Source organism: Pteropus vampyrus, unplaced genomic scaffold, assembly GCF_000151845.1.
Source record: "Pteropus vampyrus isolate Shadow unplaced genomic scaffold, Pvam_2.0 Scaffold82, whole genome shotgun sequence".
Taxonomy (NCBI): domain Eukaryota; kingdom Metazoa; phylum Chordata; class Mammalia; order Chiroptera; family Pteropodidae; genus Pteropus; species Pteropus vampyrus.
This window is the reverse complement of record NW_011888863.1, coordinates 4,847,032-4,864,747: the sequence shown is the minus strand read 5'-3', so window position 1 is coordinate 4,864,747 and position 17,716 is coordinate 4,847,032. Positions and strand designations below refer to the sequence as shown.

The 17,716-nt window shown below is 35.3% G+C and overlaps 1 protein-coding gene across 1 annotated transcript in view; it reads left to right on the top strand.

Moving 5' to 3' along the window:
- TMTC1 (transmembrane and tetratricopeptide repeat containing 1) overlaps positions 1-17,467 on the top strand; it is a 244,594-nt gene extending 227,127 nt beyond the window's left edge. The window contains exons 14-20 of the mRNA XM_011363119.2: positions 58-160; positions 2,241-2,376; positions 3,133-3,277; positions 4,227-4,364; positions 5,709-5,831; positions 8,818-8,895; positions 12,146-17,467. Coding sequence (XP_011361421.2) covers positions 58-160; positions 2,241-2,376; positions 3,133-3,277; positions 4,227-4,364; positions 5,709-5,831; positions 8,818-8,895; positions 12,146-12,286 — 864 coding nt within the window. The 3' untranslated portion in view covers positions 12,287-17,467. The remainder of the gene's footprint in view (positions 1-57; positions 161-2,240; positions 2,377-3,132; positions 3,278-4,226; positions 4,365-5,708; positions 5,832-8,817; positions 8,896-12,145) is intronic.
- The last annotated feature ends 249 nt before the right edge of the window (positions 17,468-17,716 follow it).

Here is a 17,716-nt window from a genome sequence, read left to right as displayed (position 1 = left end):
AGTGTCCTGTCAATTTTTTAAACGTCCTCATTTGCTTTTCTTTATTCTCTTTTGAAGGAGAGATTTAAGGAAGCTGAGGAAATATACCAGGCTGGAATAAAGAATTGTCCAGACAGTTCAGACTTGCACAACAACTATGGCGTTTTCTTAGTTGATACTGGTAAGTGAAATGAAAGACAATCTGTTCTGTTGAGATTAGATAATACTCTCTCTCGATAAAAATGGCAACCACCCAAATAATGCTTCGGAAGTAAAAATCCCTGGGCTTGGCAGGATGCTCATACCAGCGACAGTCGCATTATACCATGATGTATCATTCCTCTAAATTTTCAGACTCAGTTCAGTAAAATCTGCCCGGTTCTTATAATCGTATCTCGAAGGAAAATTCCCCAGGTGGCAGGCAGTTGCCTCGATGATTTAATGAGTAGCAGTCTTCTTTGAGTATCCTTTATGCAAGTTTATAAATCTATGGTAATGAAATGTTCCTCTGCAATAATGCACAACCTGCCTCTGAATCTAGTAAATGGCAGGTGGTAAATACTTTTTTACAACTGATAAAAAAGCCTCTAGAATTGTTTTATTGTTCCTCATGTCATATACATGATATAAACTATTACTATAATCGATGGAGTATTCTTATATAACCATGCTATGGAAAATATACTTACTCCATCTTATTTAATGCAAAACATAAAGAAAGCAGGGATTCTGCTTTCTTGATGACTTGTGCCTCATGTACTATTTGCATGTTATGAATCCTTATAAAGTATAAAAAGATATTTGAATTTAATGTAAAATCACCACATTCTTCTCTTTCACTATTATACTACCTGCCCTGCAGTAAAATTAAATTTTAATTATTTTGTCAAAATGAAATACTCAAAAGGGTTTTTATTTTTGAGGATGTTAGAACTGCTTCTGTTTCATAGAACGTAAATTTATCTTCTGATTCACCTAAGAAACATCCTTTATTTTTGCATGTAAAATTGTTTTGCGGTGCCATCTGCTGGTTCATTAGCAATATAATGATAAATTTGGTATCATAATGACATAAAAACTAGAAGAGACCTCCTTGGTCTAGTCTTCTTCCTTCTACTTCAACAACAACAACAACGACAAGGCCACTCCCAACCACCATCCCCAATACATACTGACCACATTATGTATCTTCCCACCACTTCTTTTGCTTTTGTGTTTTTCACACTGGCAAAATTCTTCCTGTCACCAGTAGCCGATACATAGACCTAGATATACATAAAGTCTTTTTCGGCACTTCCTAGTCAAACTTGCATTCAAAGAGGGTGCACTTGAGAAGATGTCTGTACAGGCAGTAAACATGTCGTTCCACATAGAACTTTAGACTCTTCTACGGTTTCGTCACTTAGATGTAACTTCACTGGGCTGCTTCTTTGGGGAATCTTATCAGATTAGAGAGACTTGATTCTCATTCTGGCCTTTTCCCTCACTTGCCCTGGAATTTTTGTCAAGTCTCTTAATGTCTTTACACTGTAATGTCTCGTCTATAAAGTGGTAATTTTATTTAAGATATCTCTTACATCCCAAGAGACAGTTTAAGTGATATCAAAAGGCAGCTTGAATAGTATGAAAAATAACTGCAAGGATCATATGATAGCACTTAATTAAAATGTTTTAAAATGCACGATACTTTGGACAAATGCAAGGTGGCATTATTATGTAAGTCCCTTCAAATAAAGTCCATCTAAACAACGTATGATTTAAAAAGATTTTTAGAATACAGCTAATATACCTTTAAAGCAGTGCCTGAATTACTCTGTTGTGGTATAGAAACTCAGACAGGCCCTTAGAAATTGCTTCAGGACAGTTTTCTTTGCATAAAGCTTATTCTTTTTTTTTTTTTGTATAATGAGAAGCAACAATATCTTGTGTAAATAACAGTCACAAATAATCTCAGAACATCGTATTAGCTAGGGCAATGGCCAAAAAGCACTTTGACTAAAATAATGTATGTAATAAAAGAAATAGGTTGTAGTTTCTATTGCTTTTTAAAATTAATTTCTTCAGAAATGTGAACGAATAGTCAAATAGTCTAAAGTTAGGCAATGGCAAGAAGAAGCCGAAATTCAAGGTAATTTCCAAACTGAATAATTGATGGTATGACTCTATAAGAAGAATGATGTACATCAGATGAGAAATGAAAGAGCCTGTGTATTTTATAATTAAGTTGTGTTCCGCTCTTACCAACCCACCATGCGTCACAGGCTTTCCAGAGAAGGCAGTGGCCCATTACCAACAGGCCATCAAACTTAGCCCAAATCATCATGTGGCCATGGTGAACCTGGGAAGACTCTACAGGTCTCTGGGAGACAACAGTGTGGCTGAAGAATGGTATAAACGGTAAAGTCATTTTTCTTTACTTTGTAAGTCACCCAAAGACCTCTGCAATTGCCCATCAAGTTTTTTAAACTCTTAAATTTTATTTTTTTAAGTATAGTTGTTATTATATTAGTTTCAGGTGTACAACATAGTGATTAGAATTTATATACCTTATGATGTGATCACCATGATGTCTAGTAACCTTCTGTCACTGTAAAGTTATTACGATATTATCGACTATCATCAAATTTTAGTTAATTAAAACAGACATCATCTCAGAATACTAGAAAATTTTGCCAATGCAGTCCATTCAGATTCTCATATCTAAAGAGAACAATACAACATTGTAAATGGTATCCCAGTTAGTGACTTTTTTGCTTACTGGTTAGAAGACGGTGCTAAACCAAGGTTGGAATTTAATTCTCATTTTAGCTATTCCACTGTTTTCTGAAGCAGTGGACTGCAACCCAAATCAAAAATAGCAGTTTCTGAAGTGGATGTGGATGAAATACTGTGCATGCATCAAAACAAGTCTATCACCATTAATAGAAAAGATTCTTGGTGCTCAGTTTCCATACTGGTGGGTCACTAGACTTTCATATAGTCAGAGGTGGCACCATGATCTTTTTGTTTTTTTAATATTCTTCTTGATAGAAACACAAAGACCACATTGGAGCAAAGTCTCCAACCCAGACAGTCATCCCTAAATCTAAGTTTTGACCTTTGGAAATGTACCTATTAGATGAAAAGTGTTAATTCATCTTTCTCAAAACTCAGCGCCCTGCAGGTGGCACGCAAAGCTGAGATACTATCACCCTTGGGAGCACTATATTACAACACTGGCCGATATGAAGAGGCTTTGCAGATTTACCGGGAAGCTGTAGCACTTCAGCCTTCCCAGAGGGACCTCCGCCTGGCACTGGTGAGTAGATAGACTGAAAAAAATGAAGCTGGGAACATAAGCACAGTCTGAAATATAGGGAGCTGTAGTCAGTAAGCCTCAGAACGGGAAGTGGAGTGCTATAATACTATCCATTTTATGAATATTCATATAACCAGTGTTAGAGCCATTCACAAAAGACATGGATGGTAAAAATACTTTTAAGGTTTTGTTTTGAAATAATTTCAAATGTACGAAAGTTTGCAAGAATATTAAATAACTCTCATGTACTCTTTCATCCAGATTGATCAGTTTTTTAGCATTTTTATGCATTTGTTTATCACCCTCTTATGTATGTACGTATGCATGCATGTATGTATGCATGCATATATGTATGTATGTACCCATATAAATGTGCATATTTAGGCAGATATATGTGTGCATATACATGTTATTAATACATGTTACTTTTTCCTGAGCCATGTGAGAATTATAGGTCTCATACCTTTTATTTCTAAATACTTCAACATATAGTTCCTAAGAGCAAGGATGTTCTCTAACAAAACCACAGTATGGTTATCAAATTCAGGAAATTTAAACGACAATATTTTGTATTTAATTTTTGGATCAGTACTCTTCCTTTTCCTTATATTTCCAGTAAATCAAACTCATTATCTTATTACAAACACAGTGTTCTGTTGAAACCATAGGAAATCATTTCCCTTTTTTGACATATTTAATCAGCTTTTTAAAAAAGACAGTCATTTCATTGGATATCTGTGATGTTCCTGCCATTCATGCAGAAACTCATGCACGTACCTAAATAAATAAAAAATAAACAACAAAAAATTAATGCCTGTAAGCTATGGTAATTCAGCCCTCTCTGTGAGTCAACAATATATGCTGAGAACTTTCATCTGGGGTGTTTCCTGAATGCCTCTGCTTTATTCGATAAAGTGTCTTATAAGCTAAGGTCTGCATGGTTTTGCAGGCTCAGGTTTTAGCCGTGATGGGTCAGACAAAAGAAGCTGAAAAGATGACCAATCACATTGTTTCGGAGGAGGCTGGATGCCTTGAATGTTATCGCCTGTTGTCAGCAATCTACAGCAAGCAGGAGCACCACGATAAGGTAGAGGGGACACTGTTTGGATTCATGGGTAGAAAATAGGGTGTACCTAAATGGTTCTCCAGTTTGCACAGTTACAAGGCTGAGCAGTCTTGAATATCATTAGTTTGCATATCCGATCTTATGGGTACTTTCCACAGATATCTTCTTAACTCCTAAGATGTCCCCTTGAAATACATTCTTAGCTCTTCCATGGTCTGAAAATTTTATATATTATCTCAGTTTGTTTTCGGCTAATTCTATAAAAATAAAGACTAACACTTTCATGCTTTATCATTTTCCATGTTCCTCCAAATATATTTTTTATAGAAACCTTATAACACCATCTAAGGCAGGTCAGTGACCCTGTATTTTTCTCCATTTAAAAAGTCACATAACTAGTAAACCCATGAACTGACTCAACAAAATAGTTATTGAATACCTGCTATATGCCAGACACTGTGATGGGCACTAGAAATAAATTGATATTAAAAAAAAATCATTGCCCTTGTTCTCATGGAGTTTAACTAGAAGAGCAAACAGATTAAACAAGTAATCACAAAATCAATGTAGAATTATAGCTATGCTCACTGATATCATAAAGTGACGTGGTCCCTAATGAGGCTATAATCAGGAGACCTGAGTAGTCTGTGAGGTCAGGTTCCCTGAAGAGCGAAGTGGCGGTGAGGGCTGAGTGAATAGGAGTTATTAGGCAAAAGCGGACAGTGAAGAGAGTTCCAGACAAGACCAAAAAAAAAAAAAACCAGGAGCAAAGGCCATGTGGCAACAGTGAATGACCTGTCTGAAGGATGGGCATGAGGGAGCAGGGTACAGCATGAGATGTGGCCTCAAAGGCTGCTGGAGACTAGACCCCAAGGCTTGGGAACAGGGCAAAGGTTTTGTTCCTTACCCTGAAAAAAGCTTTGGGGTTTTAAGGAGAAAAGCGTCATCATCATATTTGTGCTTTGAAGAGATCTCTGGCTGCAGAGGGCAGGGCAATGTGTGTTGGGGGCAGGGTGGGCTCCAGGGACTGAAGAGAGGCTGTTTGAGTGGCCCAGACTGAGACGTGGTAAGGGCAACTTGTCCGACCCCAGATTTTACTCTCTTTCAGCTGGATCACCCAACTTCCTTGTGAAGTGATCAGGGAGATTTCATTGTGAATATAAATGGGGAACCTGGAGTACAGGGAAATTATTTTGTCAGGGCCACATTATTTCTCAACGAGAACATTAAAGAATGAAGAATGTGTTTTGATTGTCCTTTACCACACTACCTAATACATAAGAACAAAAAGTATAAATTTTATTATTTAAATTGTTTTTTCCTTATCTAATCAACATTTATTGTTTCAATTTGCAACCTGTGCAGGCACTGCATGCTATAGACAAGGCTCTCCAGCTGAAACCAAAGGACCCAAACGTCGTATCTGAACTTTTTTTCACAAAAGGAAACCAACTAAGAGAGCAGAACCTTCTGGACAAAGCTTTTGAGGTATAAACATTTAATAAAATTGTTATTAAATTCATGGATTAAAATTAATACTCCCTAATCTTTAATGAAGCAAATATAGTAAAATCTAAATTCATCAGCATGTTTGTGAATTTTCTGGTTAATTGACGATAAAATTGAGCCCCTTTTTTCATGTAATGGTTATATATTTTTTATTTTTCAATTACAGTTGACATTGAATATTATTTTATATGAGTTTCAGGTATACAACATAGTGGTTATATATTTATATAATTTCCTAAATGTTTCCCCCCAGTTAGTCTAGTACCCACTCTGCACTGTACAGACTTAATGCAATATTATTGACTGCATTCCTTATGCTATACTTCACATCCTTGTGACTGTTTTATAACTACCAATCTATATCTCTTAATCCCTTCACCTTTTTCACCCTACCCCCCTCCCATCTGGCAACTATCAGTTTTTTCTCAGTATCTATTCTGTTTGTTCATTTATTTTGTTCTTTAGGTTCCACATATAAGTGAGATCATGTGATATTTGTTTTTCTCTGTCTGACTTGTTTCACTTAGCGTAATACCCTCTAGGTCCATCCATGTTGTCACAAATGGTAAGATTTCATTTTTAATTGCCAAGGAATATTCCATTGTGTATATGTACCACATCTTCTTTATCCAGTCATCTATTGATGGGCACTTAGGTTACTTTTATATCTTGCCTCTCATTTTTGCCTCTTTGGAGTTCTGCAATACCTCTACATTATTTTCTGAATCGTCATCTTTAACTCGATGTTTGAAACCTTCCACATTTTGCCCACAAACCAGCTTCTCCCTCTCTTGCTCTTTCTCTATCTTCAGTAACTCTATGCCAGCTGCACTAGTGCTTGAATCGCTTTTGGCATTTCTGCACCCTCCCCTTGTAACACTCTTCCCAGCCCAGCCCCAGACCCCCTGCAAATCCCCACCCTGCTGCCAACACACAGCCCGTGTCCTCCTCCCTCACGAAGCCCTCTGTGCCATTCTTTTTCTCAGTGACCCTGTTTACACCAAACTCTTAAAACACTGTCTCTAACAATCATTTGGAAGTGTCATGTACGATGTAATTATCGTATTCTTAGAGCCCCAGTCCCTACAAGTGCATGCATGTGGTTTAGCTCCCCAGTTTGCTTGGACTTTTCCTTAAGGGCCTGCTTCCTTCTGTGTTTTAAAACATGGTATATTGCATCTTATAAGTATTCAGTATCTACAGCTTTGGAACACAATTGATACAAAATTTAAAGTCAAAAAGACATTTACAAAGTTAAATAGAAATATTATAGAATACCATACATTTTCCTTGTACCTGGTAAAGCCACAGTTGGAATTAATGAAGTCAGAAAAATTACACTAAATATATCATGGGAAAAAAAAATTTCAAATAATATAATTATTTTTGAAAATAAACAGTAAGTGGCCTTTAAAACATTATTAGAAAACACATGCAAAGATATTTAGAAAAACTAACTTGAATGCAACCCCTTAAAACAGAAACAGTGGCATATTTGAGACAGAAATTATGCATTTTTCTCTGCCTTGTGAACATTTTCAGTACCATCATTCGTAAATTATTTATAACTAACATGACAATTTAATGATTAATTACTTTAACGGTGAATATTTATATGTTATTTTTGTCTTATATCTTGTATTGAAAACAAAAGTATTTTCTAATTGTTTGACTAATGGATTAAATAATCATTATAGAGTAGCTAGATTTCTGAAGAGTAGGGGTAGGGCTATTGGCTAATAACAGCAACTAAAATTTGTTAACACTTTTATTATGATTCCCATTAAGTAATTTAATCTTCATGACAATAATATGAGAAAATCATGGTCATTGTCTCTGTTTACAGTTGAATAAACTGAGACTCAGAGTTTATGTAACTTGCTCAAAGTCACACAGAGGGTAAGAGATGGAGTGAGGATTTGAATCTTTACCCTACCTACACTACATCCCATCTGCCGATAACACTTAAGACATACTCTTCAAGTTTATTTTAGCAGCTTTTTAAGAGCATATAGTTTCTTAACCTTTGCTCTTTCTTCTAAAACTGAAATAGAGGAGGGATGGACAGATTTTCTTTACTTTATGGATCTGTTCAGTTGAATTCTTGCTAATGAAAATAGCAAGGAGCATTGGACTACACACATACATACTCAGTTTTGTTACTGAACACTCTGTAAAGGCAACACTCCTAGCCTTTAGTTTTATTAAGTTTACCACTCTTAAAATCAAGACTCAGTGGTGAGCATTCCTTTGATGTAAAACAACATACAAAATATTAAAAATATATCTCATGGTTGTTACATATAATGGAATACATGCTATTTAGGCAAAAAGTCAAAAATATTTAAGGGTTAGGTAGTTCCCTTCAAACAGTGAAGATCTTTCCTATGGCAGAAGAAAAAGAAAGACTTTATAATTATTAAAACTACCACCTAGTAAAATAGGTGTCTTTAAAGAAGTAATGAGCATCCTGTCACCACAAGAATTTAAGCATAGGCTGAATAACCAGGTCAGCGATATTGTCACAGGACTTACTACAGTACAGTTAGGCTGTTTAGGAAACTACTTTAAGCTTCTGTGATTATTTAAAAAAAAAAAAAAAAAAAAACTCCTTACCAAACCCTTTATAGCAAAAAAGGCCGAAAAGTGCTATTTTCTTGCAGGTCAAGGCCAGCGGGAATGCTGCCCAATAATAGAAATCACCTGGATTCCCTGCAGGCGTCTTAAGTCTCTTTAAGCCCAAATGTTAGTTCTGCAAGGAAATTACACATTTCTGTTTCCTCCATTTTAGAATCATCAGCTTTAAAAAATAACAGAAATAAATGGGAACACCTGTAGACTAGAAGTGGCTGTTCGTTTTCTTAACCATTTAAATTTTCACATGTGAAGAAAGTGGTTTCCACATTATGTGGTGTTAAAGATGGGTTCTCATTTCTCAGTCTGAAGGTTTTTCTTACATATTTAGAGTTACAAAGCAGCCGTGGAACTGAATTCAGAGCAGGCGCAGGCCTGGATGAACATGGGTGGAATCCAGCACATCAAGGTAGGAGAAGAATTCACTTCCATGCAAACTGGATTTTTCCTTTGTATTTTCTCTTTCTGTCTTTCTTCTCTTAAAATATTGAGAAACTATTATGAACTTCCTCTTTGAGTTATTTGAATACCAAAAACATAGTTGTTTAAAATTAGCCACTTATGTTCATTTCGTATTACCTAGATATTGACTAGCATGAAGCCATTTAAAAAATAAACCTATGAAAATTAGATTCCATGGTTTAATTTATCATAAAGAAAACCACAGGTACTTCAGAAAAGTATTATCATAGAGCAGATAAAATCTACTCGTGTGAACTAAAAGCTTTGTTGGAGTTTAGTGCAGTTATTTTCCTGTAGCTTAACTCACTATCAAGAGAAAGTGTTACTTTAAATATTACTTTACTATTTCTTATACCTAATGTGTCTTTTATTCCTTAACTTTTTACTGAAAAACAAGGTTACTTGGTTGTATTTATGTTTGTTTTGTTTTGTTTTTCAAAAGAAAATGCTACCTTTAGGTGAATTATTGAAAATGATCCTTTGGGGGACTGTTGTCTATAATTAATGAAATCAGAGATTCACTGTCATTCATTCATTCACCCACTTATTTGACAAGCATTTATAGAGAGTGTCATATGGCCAGCTACTCTTCTGGGAACTGGGAATACAACAATGGAACTAACATTCTAGTAGAGGGAGACAGGCAATAAGTAAATAAACACATATGTACATGCATATATACACACATAAAATATATCAGATGGTGATAAGTGTTATGGAGGAGAAAGAAAGAAGATAGGAGTGTCAGGGGGTCAGGGCTGAAATTTTAAATTAAGGTGGTTAGGAAAGGCCTCAGTTAATGTGATATTTGAGCTGGGACCGGAGAAGAGGAAGGCACGTGGCAAAATAAGGAATAAATGTGTGCGAAGGTCCTGAGGTGCAAGTATGCTTGCTGTATTTGAAGAATAGGGAGGAGGCAAGTGAGTGACTTACCTGCTTTCCTGGTTTAAAAGTATCCAACAGGTACATGTTATGAGACACCATGAGGACTGGATAAATAGGGAGGAGAAAATGGTAGAAGCTTTGCCTTAGGTAAAGCTTAAGAAGGACTAAAGGCTTTGGTAAGGGTGAGAGTTGGAATAGGTTTTGCAAGGAGGTGACAGAGGAATGGGTGGAAGGGAGTTGTCTCTTGCTCATACTACTTAGTAATAAAAGATCATATTTTTATGAAGTTTTATATAGGATGAACTGGATAGAACAAAAAAGCTACAATACATTTTTTATAATCAGAATTGCATCAACTGGGCCATATCACAGAGTATTATTTTCAGTGCTGCCTTATGAGATTAATGCATTTTATAGAATGACACTTTGCAATATAACTTTCTGCAAAGACAGAAATGTCCTATATCTGCACTGTCTAAGGCAGTAGCCACTAGCCAGCCATGTGTGGCTGTTGAGTATTTCAAATGTGGCAGGTGCAACTGAGCAACCGAATTCTTAATTCATCATAATTAATTTAAGTAGCTACATATAACCAGTAGCTATCATACTAGATACACATTTCTAGAAATTAAATAATTCAAATTCTCTTCCTAGCACCTAGGAATTGGGTATATTGAATTAAGGGATATAAGTTGTTTCTTAAAATAAGGCTTCCAGTGTAATAAAGAAAAGGGCAATTTGAGGGACAGAAAATAACTCTATGACTAAATTTTTGTGTGACAGGAGAGAGAAAACTGGTAATTAGAGAAGATGCGGTGGCACCAATCTGAGGCCTAAATTGAGAGAGAGCTCTTGGAAGAATAATTTCAAAGTCAGCTGCAGTAGAAACATATTTTGAGAGCACGTTAATACTCACAAAAGTTGTCTGCATGTGTGTGCTCAGCTTAATAAACTTCAGAAGGCACTTGGAAGATAAATGCTTGAGTTGAAAATAAAAATAATGTAGCAAATCCAGATTCTCACTTGTTCGGAATTCTTATCAGAATCAGGGTTAACAATGAGAGACATCTTCATTTGTACACATGCCAGAGCCTGGATTCCCAATGTACAATTTCCTGTTCTGTCATTTCTACTCTCCTTTTCACCAGTATAACAAGTGAATGCTACAAGAAATAGTATTTACACAGCCTGGACAGTGTCCGGCAGTGTCTAAACTCTTGACACATATTAACTCATTTGGAAAATAGTTGCTATTAGTTGCTATTGCTAAGTAGTACTTTTACTTCAAGAGGTGCTATTTTAAACTGTGGTAGAAATTTAGAAAGAAACTTGTTTTCATCCACGTGGAGCTGTAACAGAATAAAGTAGAGCAAATTCATATTTTTTAAAATGGAGCTCTCTGACAATCTTAGTTCTGACACTATACAGATCTGAAAGACTGCAGACCACATGAGGAAGGTAATATGTTTAGTAGCAGAAAAGGGGCTGGGAAAAGTTAGTTAATTGTGAATAATTTGCCTGGGACCAGGCACACGTGGTTGCCAGTTAGGGAGGCATTGAACAAACCAGATGGGAGCCAACAGAGGATAGGGACAGGTGTCTTTAGCAGGTCAGGAGTGACATACCTGCCTTCCTGGTTTAAAAGTATCCAACAGGTACATGTTATGAGACACCATGAGGATTGAATAAATTTGACTCTATATTCTTATTTTTTTCATTTTATAGAAACTTACATTTGCATTAATTAATACCATGTATACCATGTATTGGGCAATAGTTGGTTTTCCCTTTCAAGTTGAGGATTAAAATAACTCCTACCACTAAATAGATATTGTGGATTCCTAAACTATTTACTTTTTAATCATTACCCTTGGACTTTCGAAACATTTCCCTATACATGTACCTCCTCTCTCTCTCAGTCTTTCTCTCTCTCTCTCTCTCTCTCTCTCTCTCTCTGAATTTCACCTGCCTTGGCTCCATTTGATTACAAAAGAATAGTGCTAGCCCTGTGAGGACAGTATGAAATAGTAGTCTCCCACTTTGCATTAGTAGAACTGAAAATCTGTTTTCTGCCATTTCACCTTATGGTATAACTCTTAACCTTCACATTCTCCGGTTGGTCTGGTACTTAAATGGTTTCTCCAAAAACACCAAAAGATAAGGATAAAATTACACATACAGACAGGGTTTCCTTATGAGGATATTAATGTTAAATTAGGTGAGAAGTTCTGTTTTCTAGTCTCCTCATTCTCTAACAGAGTGTTCTGATAGGTCAGAATATAATTATTCTATTTTTTTTTTTTTCACAACAGGGAAACTATGTGTCTGCAAGAGCTTATTATGAGAGAGCCTTACAGCTGGTTCCAGACAGCAAACTGCTGCAGGAAAATCTTGCCAAATTGGATCGCCTAGAAAAACGATTACAAGAAGTTCGAGAAAAGGATCAAACATAGCAGCATTTGACCTGATCTCAAGGACAGTGTTGGTGCCTCTGGAAGAAGAAGTAATGGAGGCCTTATTTTTACATCAGCAAAGGCACAACCAATGAAGCTTTCCTCTACCCCCAGTTCGGGGTGGCGCATTAGGGGATCCCTGCTGGTAACCCTGTGCTGAGGAACTTACATTTCCAAAAAGACAAAAAAGAGCAAGAAAAAGCTAGGAGGTCTAAAAGGGAAGGGGGAAAAAATAACTACGCATTTTACAGATTATTTTGCTTTAACTCCAGATTTCCCTTCATGTATTTCTCTGCTTTTGCAACCCAGAGATTTGATTCTATTTCTTAGTTTAGACTCTTATGTCCCAGAAATACTGAAGTTAGAAATGCTGAGAGGGCAGAGCATTGCTTCATAAGGAGATGGGATATTTCCAAGAGGACAAATCCTCTGAGATAAGCCATTTGGGAAATTCTACCAAGAGGTGGCTCATTTAATGCTCCAGAACAAGAAAGGAGTATCTAAAAGTTTTCGTAGAACCTTCCAGAATATGTGGGGAAAGGGCTATTATTAAGTGAGCTTGATCTAATAGTCCCCTAAGGATATTGCTAGGTCCCTATCGAGTAATTAAATTCTACTTTCATGTAAGCTTTTCCATTGCCTAACATATCAAAAAGAAAGCTTCTGGATTTATGTGTGATATTCTTATCTCTAGGGGAAAATCAAAGATCTTAGTACCCCTAATTCTTTATGGAAAATTTTAAATTATTTAAATTTTATTACAGGTATTACTAGAGTAGTGGTTCTGCTCTAAGATTTGAAAAGTGCTTTTAAAATTATAAATGTTTCTGCCTCCACATATATTGTTATTTTGGTGGAGAAAAACATAGTATATTCTACATGGGAATTATTAAAGATATTAACTGAGAGAAATGTTCTACTTTATCTTAATGTTTAGACATCATGAGATTATTATTTTTTTGAAAATTATTTTTAACCATTGAGAAATCTTTACAATATATCACAGAAGTCTTCATAGACTCTAAGTGGAAAGAGAGCTTTATTGATTTGTCTTCCTGGGCATATGAGAATTCTGTGCTTAGAATGTGACTGATGGAAACCCAGAATTCTTGGCTCTGTATTTGTAATCCTGGAGATTTCATGGAGAATGCTCAAAAAATCTGAGAAAAAAGTCTAAATTCATAATTTAAAAATATATATTTATATTTAAATGTAAGGAAGGAAAAGTTGAACCTACAATTTGACATTTTTTAATGTTATTTATTCCATAACTTATAAAATATTTAATATATACATACATACAGTTTTTCTTTGTACATAGTGGTTTTTAATTGCAACTTTCAAACGTGATCATAAAAAAATTATAAATCTAAATTAAAAATAGTTTGGTTGTAACAGCTTCTCAGAAAAGTTGTATTGGTTATTCACTCATTATGAAATTAGGGATCGGCCTTCAGTGTTTCGGTGGTATTATATTTTGGTATATATTTTAAAAGTGGACCACCTTTTAATTTGGTCATCATCATTAAAATTTAAAAAAAAGAAACCACTCTGGGCAGTGCTGTTCATGGTGCCGATCCAGGTGTCATTGACATATGGTAGTCAGAAGGCACACATACTCCACATGCTTAGGCCCAGGGTGAAAACCTTCTGCTTCTTTTCAATCCAAGATCAGGAAAAGGAAGAAAAACTTCTTTAAAAAGAGATAACATGAGGAATGTTTTAAATGCAAAGGACTATATAATTTGCATTAGCATACCTCTGTTTGTGTGCATCGATCATCCAATAATGTTTATATTACCCCTGTGACCTTCTGTTCCTAATAGTCTTTTAATGTTGTATATCACAAATTTATCCAAAAGTTTATTTAAAATATTTTCTTTGGCCTCCCTGCCCACAAGATACACTTTTATAGTCCTAAGCCAAGAAACTTAATACAGTGCATTTAAAAAAATATACTGTGTTATACCCTAGCCCCAAAATAAAAAATATGAAGCTCTAGCTAAAACTAGTATCTAGAACTTTAATTACAACTTTTTAAGGATAATCTATAACCAAAATTCACACTTAGAAAGTTAATGGAAAAAACTGAGCACCAAATTTTGAAAAGCAATTATGCCTTACTTGAAGTGCCACTAAAGTTATGAGAGTACATTTGTTGGAATAATTGAAATGGCAATTACAGCCCAAAAGTCTCTGAGAGAAAAGGGTCACATAGCCTTCAGGAAACTTTTTCTGCCTTCTTTTGGTGCTTTTCTCCTCTCCCTACTTCATATCTCTTTCCCTCTCTTTTTCTCTATTGCTCTGTCTTCATACCCTGGCATCTCTTTGAACATTAAAAATTAGCACGGTTGCATCAGATATTTCTGTTTTGAGTTAATACCTTCACTGAGATGTGGCCAATGGAATAATTTTCATAGTTGAAATGGTGCCTATAAGAAAATAAATCACACGTTATTTTTCAAAGATATTAAGTGTATTTTGTACGATTTTTATTTGATCTTTATAACATGAAATAATATATGGTTTTCGTGCTTATCAAAATAAAAACTGAATGCCCCGGCTAGACATGGAGATGCATCCAGGCTGCCCTTAAGAAAGCATGATTGGCACGTGAGTTGATAAGCCTGTTTCTGAGATAGAATTGCAGAGCTAGTTACATGGACGTGCAGCCTACACAGTCCTTCGGGATCCTGCACTCTTATGCTTGGTTGAATATCCTGCTTGAAATTCTTAATAATCTTTAACAGGAGTCCTGTAATTTCATTTTGCACTGGGTCTTTAAATATATGGCAGGTCCTGGGTAGGAGGGAAGATGGTGAAGACAAGACAAAGTTGCTTTAGGCTGGCTGAACACTTGATCTAATGATCAGTTTCATCTGTGACTCTGTCATTCTGAGTAGCATGTGCCATTTTTTTCTCAGCTACATTAGAGTTCTTTGTGTACATATCTCCCTCCTCCTACTGCCAGTCTGTCTAACCCACCTTTCACTCCTACCGAAAAGCAGTTCTTCTTGCCTTCAAAATCCTCATAAATGGCAGCCCTTTAATGTGTCCTTTGACACAGGAGCCATGAGAATGGCTTCATAAGCTTATTTCAAACTTGAGAATGATTCAGGATTTTAAAAATGATTCAGATGTTTTCAATTTGTTAATGGCAGTCATAAAACATGGTTCAGTGATGTAACATAGGTAAACTAAACCAAAGATTCAAATACCTTGAAGGAAAATTAATTTTATTTTAGGGACTCCTAATTCTAATGTGCAGCTAGGCTAGAGAGCCACTGCAGGCTAACGATTTCAATGGGAGTGTATGACTTTTACAAAAGAAATGTTTATAATCTTTCATAATTTTTACTTTTAAATCTAGACTAAAATGAGCCAAAGAATTCTAAAGAACGATTTATGGCACAATTGGTTGGTTGAGGTTATTTTGAGACAGACAAACAGGTGGATTAGATGGGGTAGTTTTGCACTTGTGGCAGTTGGACTGTGATTTGACCTTATATTTACAGAATTTTTCATTCTCAGAGGGAAAGGAATTGCCTTGCCATTTGCACGTACTCAAAGTGCCCAGTATGTAAAACTCATACTTTTTTACGAATCTAAGAGGGTGTCCATGACATAAAGTTTATGCCTAGACCTGTGTCTTTCTTTAGGTTACACACATGTCAGCATTTAAAAATTATTTCTTAATTGTACTCATTAGAATCAGTTTGAAAAAAATAAAACTTTTGCTCTGATGTGTGATGGATTAACATCTTAGATTAATAAATCTATAGGATATTAGTAACAACATTCAAAGCAAATGTAGTTTTAGGTGGTTTGTTTTTAAATTTTTTCCTGATTTCCATGTCACATTTACTTTGATTAAATTGTATGTTGATATTTCCCAATAATAACAAAATTTATCTAAATGCCATCTTTTGACATTGTAAAAGAACAAATATAGCTTTCAAATTTTGCATTTAGGCTACAATTAAGATAAAAACTTACAATGCCAATAATATATAGGGAAATATAACTCTTTTATTATTATTCTTGATGTTTTTGATGTAAAAGAAAAATATGTTGAACAATTATTCCAAGATTAGCACTTTCTCATTATTTTTGTTTTTAGTAGCCATATAGTTTAAAGAGAAGAAATAAAATAGCTGGAATCAAAGGCATGGTTTAAAATCAGTAAAATAAAATGGCACAACAGAATTGATGATATTCATATCTATCAATTGGCTCATATAAAAATGTTTTATTTTTATCACCAAGGATCCTTTCAATTAAAACCTTTAGGGTACGTAACTTGTAAAATTAGCATCTATCATAATATACAGTCATTATTAATTTGTCACAATATACAGTCATTATTAATTTGTAAGTTCACCCCAAACTGGAAAGAGGTGTCCAGAAAGCCAGGAATTTCCTCCCCTTCTCAGTGGGGCACACGGAGTATATGTGTATCACATTTAGAAGTTTCCAAAAAAGAAAAAAAAAAGTTTCCAATGTGGATAATGTCCTTTTGGGCTGGTCCGTGAGCGGGGTACACCAGTTCAGGAATCAGGAGGTCTGGGTTCTTTGTCTTTCCTCTGCCACCAGGAACTGGAGCCACCTCACCCTGGGCGAGTTACCAAATGTCTCAGTCATGTTTATCACTCATTAAAGGAGGACTCACTGGGTAGTTCTAGGGAACTATCAAGCTCTACGGGTCTCCTGAAATGAATACAAATTGAAAGCCCTCTACATCTGAAGCCATAGCTGCTAAGTGTTGCCCTTCGTTTTAGAAACCCTTAAGAAAATCACCACAACAAAACACATACATAAACAACCTTAAAAGTGACTGAACTGCCCAAGTGCTTTAACATGGCAGAGCTAACCACTCTTATTTTACAGTCTGTACCCATAAAAATCAGTGATTTTGTTATGTTTCTGGGAAATAAAGATATTTTTAAAATTTCCTCCTAAGGAATTAAAATATCTATAGAAGCCATGGCTTGCTTTTATAACATGGAAATCATTTGACTTGCTGTAACTCACACCGATCTCTCCTTCTGACGGGGGAAATGACTTGCATCATGTTTTTTGTTCATAATGCTTTTATTTCCTACTTTAATCAGTTGTATATAAATGTACATTTTTGTTACTTTTGCTGTGCCATTAGAAATATATCTCCCATAAAGTATTTCTCCCATGTAAGTCTGATTATGTATACTTTGCCTAGGTATTTACGAAATAAAATTTATGTAAATATCTATTTTATATAAAATATGATGAAAATAATTGTCTTGTTTCAATCTCTCAAGTGCTCCATGATTAATATCCTTTGAAATCCATGTCACCAGTAGGTGTCTGCTTAAAAAAAAAAATCTTCTTTCCTTCCCTCATTCATTCATTCATTGCATTGTTCTGTGTGCTTCATTTCAAGTCTGCTTTCTT